The following is a 13,214-nucleotide window of genomic DNA, read 5'->3' as shown; positions in this document are numbered from 1 at the left end:
TGCCTCCCAGGTCCCTTCTTTCCTTCTCTCCTCTACACCAACACTCAGCAGACAGAGCCACTGGCCTGTTGATTTGGTTCCGTGAGTCTGAGGGAAGCCACCTTCACCAGCATCCTGGACTGGTCAAGAAACTTTCTAAACCTGAGCCCTGAGGCGGAGAGGTAGGAGGTTATTTATAAAACGTTTTGACTAACGTATATATAGTTTTAATCCCAACACATCCATAAAATCTGACAATTACTCCTTTAAGAAAAAATCAAGTTGCAGCCAGTGTAAGGGAGCAATGCATTACTTTCATCTTGGGGAGGGAAACCAATCAGTGCTGGAAGTGCTGGACTCTCTCTGCCCCTTGACTTAACTACTCCTTGCAAGGCACAGTCGGATATGGTGACTTGCCGACAGCTGGTAGAACAAACTGGGCATGCTCAGCTCAGATCCTCCCTTGCTCACTGGGGAGGAGAGATGCCTTTTACCAGGTGGCCCCTGGGAGGCCCCCATTGCAGGTTCTGACCATCTGAAGACTACCTGGCCACAAGCAAAGCACTCGATTCCTTAGCTTAGGGACACCAGATGTGAGTGGGCAGAGAGTGCTATGAGCAGCATAGAGAAAGAGAAGGTAACTCACCAGTAGATTAAGAACATCGTCAAAAACTGTTACTGCCTGTTGTCAGCAGTCTACACAGCTAATCTCAAATAGGCAATATTTTGCGACTGAAAGTTCCTATACGACACACGGCAATTCTCTGAAGGAAGGAGGTAAATAGCCACCACGGAACTAAGCTCTACTTTCTTCAGGCACGCCTTTCAGGGGAGCCCATATGGAGAAGCACTAACTTTCATCACACTGAACATTCAGGTAGGGAAAAGAAAAACAACAAATCCTCTGCAGGAAATGTGAAAATTATGTAAAAACTATGACATACCAGATCGGAGTGACATCTAAGAGGTGAGGATATAATCTCTCTCGTGGAGAAAAAGTGAAATAAATTGCTTTGATGGATGCCTAACCCCATCAGGAAATGGTGTCAATTTCCCTGGCAGAACAGATAGGAGCCTTCCAGGAAATGTAGGATTTTAGGCAGCAGGATCTGTTCTTACCTTAGGATGTTCAATCTTCACAAAGCTTAAGAAAGGTCCCCATCCTGGAGAAATATTAATATAATTATAACCTAAAAGTTCTAGGTGCTAGGAGGGTCTGCCCCAGGGATGATTATATTATAAAAGAAAGGTTCTGAGGTTTAGAAATGTTGCTCCATCATGTCCTGGGAAAATCTCAAAGGAAGCAGTGCACTCTTGCTGCTCTCCATTTAATTCACAGGAGTAGCTGCAAGCACACACTGAACACCACCCAGGCACTGTACGTGCACTTCCCATGGTCCTCCCCACCCTGTGCAGGTGGGCACCGTTATGCTTCCTGTTTTACAGGTGAGAAAAGTGAGTCTCAGGGAGGTCAAGTCATTTGCTGACCTGGCCAGAAATGGTGAGCCCAGTTTCACAGCAAGACCTTCTGATGCCAAAGCTCTTCTATTACTGGCTCCACTGCAAGCTGCAATCACCAAACACTTAGGAAACTCCTTGTTTTTAAGTAACTTCTCTCAGTCTATTTGCAAGTGAACTTTCTTAGATTTCAGGAACCCTAGCTCCAGGTTCCACCCACAAATGCCTCACAACTATTTCCAAAAACCATAGCTGATTTGAGGAGAATCAGGCAAATTCATTTACTGGTAAAACTGCAGTGACAAGACATAGAGTCACAAATTCCAGTTTCTTAATTTTTTTTTTTTTGGCCACGCAGCTTGCAGGTTCCCTGCCCAGGGATCGAACTCGCACTCTTGGTAGTGAAAGCACAGAGTCCTAACCACTGGACCATCAAGGAATTCCCCCAGTTGCTTACAGCAGAAAGCACTAAAGGCCTGAAGTCAAAAAAGCTTGGTGGGCTTCCCTGGTGGCGCAGTGATTGAGAGTCCGCCTGCCGATGCAAGGGACACAGGTTCGTGCCCCGATCCAGGAGGATACCACATGCCGCGGAGCGGCGAGGCCCGTGAGCTATGGCCCGCTGAGCCTGCGCGTCCGGAGCCTGTGCTCCGCAACGGGAGAGGCCACGACAGTGAGAGGCCCACGTACAGCAAAAAAAAAAGAGGCTGGGTTTCAGACAGGCTCCACCAGCTGCAGTGACTTTAGGTGAACTGCCAACCTCACAGGCCTAATTTTAAAAGGGAGAGAGAAAGAAAGAAATTCTTTTTCATTGGAATATTTGAAAAGTTAATGGTAATATACATGAAATAATTTTGTAAGCTGCAAAGCCCTGTACAAATGGAGGCTTCAATTATAATTATTTTGACTCAGCTATTTGACTGGGATCTTACAGAGAATCTGAATCATCAGGTACCATTTTTTTTTTTTTTTTTCCGGTATGCGGGCCTCTCACTGTTGTGGCTTCTCCCGTTGCGGAGCACAGGCTCCGGACGCGCAGGCTCAGCGGCCATGGCTCACGGGCCCAGCTGCTCTGCGGCATGTGGGATCTTCTCGGACTGGGGCACGAACCCGTGTCCCCTTCATCGGCAGGCAGACTCTCAACCAGTGCGGCACCAGGGAAGCCCGCATTTTTTTTTTTTTAATGAGATGTAAAATAGCCTAATGATCAAGGACAAAGCCCCGGACTCGGACAACTAGGTTCAAATCCTGGCTCTTCCACTTAACTTGCTGTTTGATACTGATCAAGTTACCTACCTTCTCTGTACCTCAGTTTTCTTATCTGGAAAATGGAGCTAATAATTAGTGCCTACCTCATAGGGTTTCCCCGAAGACAATTCAACTTAAAATAGTTAAAGAACTTAAAATATTTCTTGGCACACAGGATTCTTGATGTGTATTACTCAACTATTATGATGTTCTTCACGCAGGCAAAAGGTGGACTGAGATTTAGTAACCTTCACTACAAAACAAAACTGCTGCAGCAGAGGGAATAAGATACATGATACCTTTGACAAGCAGCCCTGAAATGTACTGGATTTTTAATTCTCTGGGACACTCTTTTGGAGAGAAAAATAAGTTATCAGGCTTCCAGTAAAACCCTGCTTCTTCCTCCCTTCCCCTGCTCCTTTCATATGCAAAAAAAAAAAAAAACATGAAGGCACCACTCAAAGCCCTCTTTCCTCTTCATTACTCTCCCATCCCCAAAGATCAGCTTCATCCCAGGGTGAAGGCCCAGTTGAAGAAGCCTGGACAGCCTGGGCAAGTCCCTGGAGACCAGGGCAGGGGCATAATGTCCAGCTCCTCTCCTCTCTCCATCTCAATCCTTCCCATCTTTTCCGGCTCGTATCATATCCCACTTCCTCCGGAAAGACTGCTCTCTTCTAGGCATTCTGCATCTGTAATTGCCAACTGTGCACTCTCTGGCTGCAAAGTTATTTCACAAGTGTCTATTTCATTGCCCCTAAAAGGTAAACTCTACAAGGGCTAGTCATAGTTCTTCTAGAACCCCCACAGTGCTGAGCACAGCGCTACAGACACCGTTTGTGTGCCATAAATAATTGGGGAAGGGGTTGAATTCACTGGAAGGAGCCCAGACTCCCTGCAAAGTGGTCAGATGCAAGCTAGGTCTGAGCCTCTACTCATCCTCCCAAGCCCACGGCAGATGCTGTTATCAGATCACAGCATTCCCTCCCAGAGACCCTGGAAGAAACCTCAGAATCCTTTTCAACACTGCACCACAGGCAGCCAATACAAATTGACTGGAAAGATGGACCCCTTTTGCCATTTCTGCTTCCTAGGCACTCGTTAACTGAGTCTCTATAGCACTGGGACTTTACCACTATTATCATAACTACCACACTCTGCTGTACAGAGCTGTTGGCTTGTATGCCTTCAGAAAAACAGTGACTTTCAAACTTTTGATCATGAGAGCTCAATAATAACCCAAATCACCACATACCAAACTGAAGCTAAAGTTTCCCAAAATACTCACCAGATTAATGTAATGCACTCTGATATTTCCTATTCTATTCTATCTAAAAATAGTGATTCAGACCCACAAAATTCATCTCATGGTGCACTATGGTTTACAACTATATGATAGATAGATAGATAGACAGATATAAAATGTTAGTTATATAAATAATGTTAAGATAACATTAGCAGCTGTAACTGATAAGCCCTGAAATCTCAGCCTTCACTACAATAGAAGTTCATTTCTTACTCACATAAAACCTAAACATGTGGGGACTGGCAGGTGGCTTCCACCGGGCAGTCATTAAGGGTGGGTTCCAAGCTGTTTCCATTTTGTGGTGTCTTCAACACGTGACTTCTAGAGTTCCCACATACAGGATCATAGCAATCCTGCGTGGGAAGTTTTTTATGGATCAGGTGTACAGGTGACACTCATTGCTTTCAACCTCATTCCATTGGCTAATATTTAGTCACATGGCCTCAGTTTAACTGCAAGGGACCTGGGAAATGTAGTCTAGCCATGTGCCCAGGAAGAGATGAAACAGATCTGATGATCAGCTAGCAATCTCTGCCACAGGCCTGCCATTTGAAAAACCCTCCAAGGGAAGGACCTAGCCTTATTCACCTTTATGTCTCTAGTGACTAGGAAAATATTTGGCTCAGAATAAGTGCACAGAAAAATGTATGATCAGAGAATGAATGGGGAACATGGCAGGTCCTGGCTAGAGTTCCAGAAGTGTTATGGTTTATGATTAGGCTTCATGATTCTCTCCAAACTCACGCCTGTGCAGATCCACCCTCCCCACCCTGCCCAAAGCAGAGCAGAATCCAAAAATCTAGATTAGGGCAGGTGGGGAAGATACCAGACAAACTGTGTTCCCTTTTATTTGGGGGCTGCATAGCCACTTACGATTCCTACAAACCACACACCTGTTGAAAAGGAGCACATCAGAACAATTAAGAGCACACAGGCTTTCGAGGCAGATAAATCCTGACCAGGCCTCTCTCTGGCTACAGAACTACAGCTGAGCACTCAGGATGCTGAGCATCTTCCATGCATTATCTCATTGCATCCTCACAATAAGCCGCTGAAGGGCATGGATTTCTCCCTCTGACCCTCCAATTCCCTGAATGAGAATTAATGTCTTCTACCCCTGTGTTCCCAAAGTCCTTTTTTCACGACCCTTTCCTATAATTCACTTATGGGAGAGCCAGTTGGCATGTGGAGGTACATATCTGTTCATCTTGCCTCTCCAATTACACGTCAAGGACAGTGGAAATAGCATAGACTTGAGAGTACAAATACCTAGGTTCAAATGCCAAACCCAACTTAATAGTTTTGTGAGGTTGGCTAAGGCGCTTACCTCAATACTTGAGCCTCGATTTCCTTATCTGACAAATGGGGTCAGAAGTCCATCCTCAAGGGGATGCTGGGACATATAAACTTAATACCTAAAAAGAACTATGCCTGGCACATAGTAGGTTCTTTAAAAAGTAAGAATGTCCCTCCTCCATCTCTCCTTGAGGGCAGTGATCACGTTTTACTCCTGGGCACTAACACCATATCTTGCATATAATAAATATAAATCAAATGTAAGTTGAAATGCATTAAATGACAAGCTTTACTGTTGAAAAATAAAAATAAAACCACAAACCCGGTCTTGGTCTTTAGACCAGGTTCGTTTTTATCTCCCCTCCTCCTTCCCACACACTTCTTTACTCTTCTCTCTTTGGGTAACGTGAACTTTTTTTTTTTGTACTCAGAAATTTTAAATGGCTAACAGAGCACCTCAGGATTCTTTCCTCCGGCCATTATCCTTCTCTTTCAAGTTGTGCTGAGCAAGATTATTTGGATATTGGAGCTAAAAACGGTCAGATTACAAGTGGAGGTCCCTGAAATGTAACATTCCCCATTGCAGGATTCTGGAATTACACCAAGCACCAGGGAGGGGTTGCTCTTCCCCAAAGAGTTCACTGTTCTGAAAAAAGCCTTTGTTTTAAGGCTTTGCAAAATTGCCCTGTGGAATCTTCTCCAGTCCAGGTCCCCAGCACTAGCCTGGGCCTGCTCACATCTAGAGTATCTATATACTCCCTGTAAAAAAGAACACTGAAGAGTCCTACCATCTTGAAAAAAATTGCTGCTCTCTGAGTCTTGGTTTGTATCTCACAGCACAATGCTCATTGTTTTGGAACCACTTGTTCTGATTTCTCCAGCAAACCCTGCTGATGATAGCAGCTACTAGGTCTGTGGTGCTGTGTTAGGTGCTTTATGTCAATTATCTCCTCTAATTCTCACAAAAACCCTGTGAGTCAGATATTACTGTTATCCCCATTTTGTAGAGAAGGAAACTGAGGCTCTGAAGGTCAAAGAACTTTGCCTAAGGTCACACAGCCAGCAAGCAGCAAAGCCCCAATTCAAACTCTAGTCTATCAGGTTCAAATCCCATTCCATTTCTGTTACTCCATACCACCTCTTTAAACGGCTATAAAAGAAGGTCCTTTCTGTACAGAAATACTTGAGAAAATAAACAGTTTGGACTGGTTGATCTTTAGGTCCCTTCCCCCTCTTAAAAAAAAATCTATGGTGCTATGAGAGAAGAAAAAAAAAAAGGAAATGTAAGCAGGCCAAACATTATGAGGGTTGGCTTATCGGTATTTAATAACAGCTTTTGGATCAAAACTCTACAGAACCTTATTTATGGACAGACAGTGACTGTTAAGCAGAACCGTTTTATACAACCTTTTCATCTGAGGATATTGTAGCCTTCTACTGCCTTTCTATTAGTGAGAGATGGGGTGTGAAATTTGCTGGCCCTGCCAACATTATCCCATTAAATTATCTACCCTCTTTCAATGTAATTCACTCAGAGGCAACAGTTTGAGACTCAGGCCCTGTGGCTGTTCATGCCTGGGCGTTCTGAGGGGGGAGGCGTGAAGGAAAAAGTTCAGGTGGTGGTAGCATCCCAATGACAGAACATCAATCCACGTTTCACTGCCTTTACCAAAATAAAGTGGATGCCACAATGATCCCATTCCTAAACAAACTGAAAACCCCAACCGAGCTTACTGCAACAAAGAGAGAGCCTTTTTACTGCTGTTTATTTTTATTTTGTATTCGTTAGCTTTTTAGATATTCCTGGCATGCAAGTCAGGCTCCGTGTAACAAGCAGCTGCATTTAGTTAAGGATCTCGAAGAGTTCCCCCAACCCAAAGCCCCCACCCCATCATCCCCCCCTTCAACTCCAGAGAACTTTCTCAGAATCAGAGAAGACTATTCCTTTCTGTCTGTCTACAGAACAGACTCTCCTGACGCACCTTGGGGATTAGGTAAGGCCAAGCTGAGGCTCTTCTGTTTGAGAAGGGGGCCTCGGAGACTTGAGTGTTTCCCAGATGGGGCTGGATTTGCGAGGGTCTGATCCACATCAGGAACTTGGAGTTGGCAAGCCAGCTCTCCCACTAGAGAACACTCTAATAAATCACCCCTTTTCAGCCTACACCCCAAGTTGTACACCAAGATGCAAATACAGAGGCACTTCATCAAAATACATCTCATCGCTGGTTGGAAGGAATTGCCAGACACACTCCTCAAACCGCATCCAAGGTGCAGTTCATTACAACAATATAATTCCTCCTGATCACAAGTGCAGACTATAGAGGCCATTCCGGTCTATCTCTGAGTTACAGCAGGTCTTGCTCAGGCAACTCCAGCACGGGAAGGAAAACTGAAATTGGCTGTCTCCAATCATTTATTATAACCCCTAGATATGGCTAAGAGAACATCCCTTTGCTGCTCTTAGAAAACCTGGGGAAAAGTCACCTTTGGCTCCTACATAACATAAAAATAGTGTAAATTTTAAGACTTCAACCAGGAGAGACTGTCTAGGGCAGCAGTTAGATAAGAGCATGAACTCTTAGCCTCTGTAAGGCCAGCAATGCCACTTCCTAGCCATGTGACCTTGAGAAAGTCATTTAACCTCTCTGTGCCTAAATCAAAATGAGCTAATTATGCCACCGCCCTCAGGGTTGTTGTGAGGATTCAGTGAGTTAATACTTGCAAAATGCTTAGAACGGTGACTGGCCTATTGTAAGGATTATGCAAGTGTCTGTTTAATAAATTGTGCAAACACCAGCATCTCAGAATGCTTGGGTTCACGGAAATACATTCCTGGTAGAGGTCAAAGGATTTGACACCATTCTTCAGCTCCTCTCAGGCCCAATAACAGCGGCCTGGTGGGAGAGAAAGCAGAAAGTGAGGAGAGATAGAGGCCCCATGGATTGTGCAGATCTGGGCTAAGGCCCAGGACCCCCCTCAACCAACCCTCAACCTTTTGCAATCTACCCAGGAAGGCAACTCACTGCCCCAAGCACCAAACACTCCAAATCAATGGTTCCTATTTTGGGGGGATTGCAGTTTCCTTAAAAAATCAGATTATAGCTAGAAACATACAAACACAAAAATGCACATTAAAGTTTGTGTATTATTTCCGGGGGGTTTCCTAGCCTTAATTTCAGGTACCCCAAGTTAAGACCCTCTAGGCTGCGTGCTCTTCCCCAGTACTTGCCATACATGGTTTCATTGAGATCTCATAACACTCAGGTAAGGCTGAGAAAAACTAATCACCATACCCAGTATGTGGCAGAGAAAAGATTCAAACCCATGTCTGTTAACTCCAACACCTGTGCTCATAACCATTAAGCTCTACTGTTCAGTTCTACTATACTCCCTTCATACTAGAAGATGAGACAAGAAAAGGAAAAAATCCTTGAAAATATGCCATGTTGAGTTTTTAACTAGGAAAAGCAAATAACACAACAATTTTACATACAACCAAAAAAGTTATTCTCCATTCATTCAACAAAAATCTATGGCCCACTTACTATATACGTGTATAAACATATGCCATTTATATAGATATATATGTACATTTTATATACATATATAGTCTACAGAGCATTCCTTTCTCCATAGGATGCTGGGTAAAATTTTCAAAAATATTTGAAATGGGGTATGTGGTACCACCAAACCACAGCCAAATTGAACACTAATGAATGCAAGTAACACACCATTTAGAAACTTTCAAGTCTCATTTGAGGCCTATGCTCACCATGCAGGAGATGGAGAGAGGAAAATACAGACCAAAGTTAAGTTTGTAAAAGGACTCCTAACTAAATACCAGAAAGATAATCCCAGGTATCTGAATAGCAATACAGCCATCAGGTATACTGAATCAATATTAAAAATTAAATATTCCCAACACACTGCCAGAGGCAGTTGGACCACACCCCTTGTCAATTAGGCCTCTCTGTGTGGCTCCCCCAGGCAGGATTTTCAGGTGTCTCTAATAAAGATGCAGCTGGATGACTTGGTCTCCAGTGTTTCACCAGGAAAGCTAACAGTCCTGTTGCCCTCAAGAGATTCTGATTCTAGAAGCCGACAGGACAGGCACCTATTAAAACATCATTGGAAAGTTTACAAAATGACAGCAAACAGTAGCAGGCCACCCCCCTCTGCCTCCAAGCAGCCAAACCACAGAATCTACAGGATTCTGAGAGGCCTAGGTGGGTTCTAAAGGCCCTGAGCTCTGGGTACAGTTATCACGGCTTCAGCTTCTTAGAGAGGTTTAGCTCCGGGTTGGTAAGAGGAAGATGGGGAGAAAACAATGAACAGACCAGAAAAAGCAAATGTAAAGGTTTGCTCCTCCTGGCTAACAAAATAGAGAAATGATGGGAGAAATGCTGAGCACTTTTTAAATAAATAAATAAATGAAACATATCTCCCCTTAGGCTGATTTCCTGAGCCTCTGGCTGAGTTACCTTAAGAATCTTGGATCAGACAAGAAGGTAAATCTGAGTTCCACTAGAAGACTTCTCCCCAGAGAAAATATCAAGCATTCACAGAAATGGAAAGGGATTTATTAGACAATAAATAAGACAGTAATAACTGATTTTAGCTCAATATTGAAGAGCTCAGAATAGGCAATACTCTTTCTTTAAAAAAAAATTTTCATGGGAGAAAAAGAAACAATTTTAATTCATACGCATGGAGGTCCCACAGAAATGCGACCTAAGAAGTGGCCAAAGCTGGCAGCTTTTATACTTTTTAGACAAAGAAACAATAAATTTGTGAGGAATTTTTTTTAAGTTTTTTTAAGCCTGTAGACAATTAAACAAGACACAATTTGGGTGACTGCTGATAACAAAATTGTCTTACATTCAGCAAAATCATTGCCTGTACATTTATTTAAAGGCAGATAACCAAGGAAAGGTGCACTTTACCCTCCCTCCCCCATGATCTAAAAGCAACCACCGTTGAAAGCTTATGTAGAAGTAGAGTGAACAGAGGATATAACCGAAGTAATCAAGGCCCCACGCTAGGAGCCTTCCTTGCCTTAGCTAGAATCACCCTGGTTATCTCCACCTCAATTCACCGGGCAACCCGACATCAGAAGGATGTTTACAATGTTTTAGGCAGCATGGCCCCTTCTTTACTTTTCACCCAGGTGTGTGGCATGGAACCAGATGTTTGGCATCAACGAAGCAAACATCCATGTGACCAAGCTGTTTACATTTCATTAGGATTTTTCATCAAGAAGGTGCACTCCCTGCTGATGTACATCTTAATTACAATTAGGAGCTGTATTTACCCCGAGGAGCCTCCAGATTAGCCCAACCACACTACAGGATCAATTTCAGAATCATCCTCGGAAAATGTGGTTCCCACCTCCCCAAAGTCATCTCTAAGGAATCAAAATTCACCCACAACTTCCTTCCAGAGGGTGTTTTCTACTACGAAAAATATTAGCTAGATTTTAGTCTAAACTAATTCTGCAGTCATAGACCATGTAGCGAATAGATTTTTTCCCCTCAACTGCTAAATAGCCCAGAGCCTTTTTTTCCTAAGGCACAGCGTTAACTTAAAAATGAAAGATGCATGATAAAAGAGCATGGGTTGGGGCTGCGAGTGGGGGAGGGAAGAATCCAGGGGCTGCAGCACCCCCTCAAGGGATGCATGTTAAAAGTGAGGCCCAAGACCCTGGAGACTTTAATCAACTTTCCCCCTCCAACCTCCAAAGAATGAATCGGCTGTCTCCACAGGCGCAGCCGGGCTCTTCCCTCTCATTGTGTACCGGCTTAGACGCAGCAAGGATCCCAGCTTCCCGCAGCGAGCTAAGACGCTCTGGCTTTCGGTGAAGTCTTTCTCTAACTGTTGCGATTGTCTTTGGAGATTACCAAAATCAAGTATGCATTAGCTGTCTTTTCCCCCCTTGTTTGTAACACACACACACACACGCACACACACACGCACTCTGGAGCAGCAGGCCTCCTCTGACAGCACATTTTGCACAAAGTGGCGGCGGCGGCAGCGCACATGTTGTGGCCTCCATCATGACCCTACAGAAGGCCGGCGAGCCGGGGATGGTGGAGATGCGAGGCCGCCCGAGCCTCAGGAGGACAGGGCTTTTGTTTGGGTCGGTCTGCGGACAGCCTGGGCTCTCGCAGGCACCACTGAAAATACAAACTCCCTTCTGGACCACGCTCTCCAAGGCGTCTGCGATTTGGGAGCAGGATGGACTTGCCTGAACACCGGTTGGAGTGCGTTAGGGGTCCGGCGTGAGATGGGGGGACGAAAAGCATCCCATCGCCCCACGACCCCCAACACCTCCACGCTTCCTGTCAGCGCCGACAACTGCGGCTGGGCGCCGAGGAAGAAGTCCCCGGGCGCACCCCCGGCCCACAGCGGGGCTCCCGGGTGAATCCCCTCGCCTGCCTCCCCGGCGCCTGGAGTCGCGCTGGCAAGACCCCCGACGGGGCGCCGGCCGCCCCCCGAGGCGGGCGCGACGCTTCCTGTCTGCCCAGCGCAGGGCGGGCCGGCGGGAGGGTGGCCGGGGCCGGGCGGGCCCGCGAGCCGGCTTATGCTCCTCTTACCTTGGGCAGCGGCCCCACGCGCCGCCAGCAGCAGCGCGGCCAGAAGCGCCAGGAGCGGCGGGCGCGCCCCGCGGCGGCGCGGCCGGTGCATTCCTCCTCTCGCGGCGGCGGCGGCGGCGGCGGCGGCGGCGGCTCCCAGGCCGCGCGCAGAACATCCACGGGCTCTGCCCGGGGTCCCGGCCACCTCGTCCCGGCCGCTCTCCCCACAGGATGCCGGGGGCGTCTGAGAAGTTCTTTGTTCCCTCTAACCTGCTCCTTCGCCTCCGCCCGGCCGCTCAGGACCCCGTAAACTCGGTCCCTCCCCAGCCCTCTGGCTGCAGCCTCGCCGCGTCCCGGACGGCCAGTTCAGTCCCGGGCTGTCGGGGTCGCACTCGCGGACTGCGAGTCTCGCCGGCTCGGGCTCTGAGAAGAGCGCGCCCTGCGCCCGGTGGCTGCCGTCCCGGGGCTCCCTCCGTGGCGGCCGCGGCGTCTCCTCCTGCTCTGCGCGCTCGCTCTCTTGCTCTCAGCCTCCCTCAACTTGTCACTTTCCACCAACTCTCCAGCCCAGCGCCCGGGCCCCGACCAATGGCAGAGGCGAGCCCAGGCCGGCGACCCAGCGCCCTCTGCTGCTGCCTCTCAACACCCGCACCCTCCCAGACGTCCCAAAAGTCGTTGCTCCCGCGCCTCCCCTGCCCCACGACAGCTCAAACCTGCAGTGGGACTTGAGCCCAGCGTGCCCTTGGGGCCATTTGACAGAAAGGGAAACCGAGGCTCAGGGACACTTGTCGGGCTTCGCAAACCAGTTCGTGGCTGAATGACTTAGGAGACCCAGATTCTAACGGCCTCAGCTCTACCACTGTTAGCTGTGTGACCCCGGGTAATAGAACGTTTAGTGATATCATGCAATTTCCCTTCTGAGTTTCTCTTTGACCCAAGTGATTTATGTTTTCCCATTTTGTCTTCAATTTCTAGTTTCACTGCATCGAAATCAATGTCATCTGCACTGTTTCCTTATGAAGATGTATTGAGGATTTCTCTGTGGTCAGTTTTTGTCAATGTCCCCTTGGTCTCTTGAAAGGTGTTTTTCTGTCTTCAGAATGTGGAGATAGGTGACTATCTCAATTTGACCTTTATATTATGTTTCTTAGGCCTTCTGTGTCTTTGCATATTTTTTTGTCCGGTTGCTCGGCCAAAGGGGTCATTAAAGTCTCCTACTAACATTATGTTTTTGTCCATTTCTCCTGGTTAAGCGTTATGAATTTTGTGATACATAAATACTCATGACCTTGTGGAGAAGGCCTTTGATCATATGGAATGGTGAGCACCTGCTGGGTTCCAGGCCCTGCTTTAGGCTATGAGGA

At 46.6% G+C, this 13,214-nt stretch overlaps 1 protein-coding gene across 1 annotated transcript in view; it reads right to left on the bottom strand.

The window, feature by feature from the left end:
- The window catches only part of ROR1 (receptor tyrosine kinase like orphan receptor 1), a 427,692-nt gene extending 415,727 nt beyond the window's left edge, over window positions 1–11,965 (bottom strand). Inside the window, exon 1 of the mRNA XM_060119439.1 lies at window positions 11,875–11,965. Coding sequence (XP_059975422.1) covers window positions 11,875–11,965 — 91 coding nt within the window. The remainder of the gene's footprint in view (window positions 1–11,874) is intronic.
- Between the last annotated feature and the right edge of the window lie 1,249 nt (window positions 11,966–13,214).

Source organism: Mesoplodon densirostris, chromosome 2, assembly GCF_025265405.1.
Source record: "Mesoplodon densirostris isolate mMesDen1 chromosome 2, mMesDen1 primary haplotype, whole genome shotgun sequence".
Classification (NCBI taxonomy): domain Eukaryota; kingdom Metazoa; phylum Chordata; class Mammalia; order Artiodactyla; family Ziphiidae; genus Mesoplodon; species Mesoplodon densirostris.
Note: the sequence above shows the minus strand (reverse complement) of the source record. Positions and strands in the feature narration are given on the sequence as shown.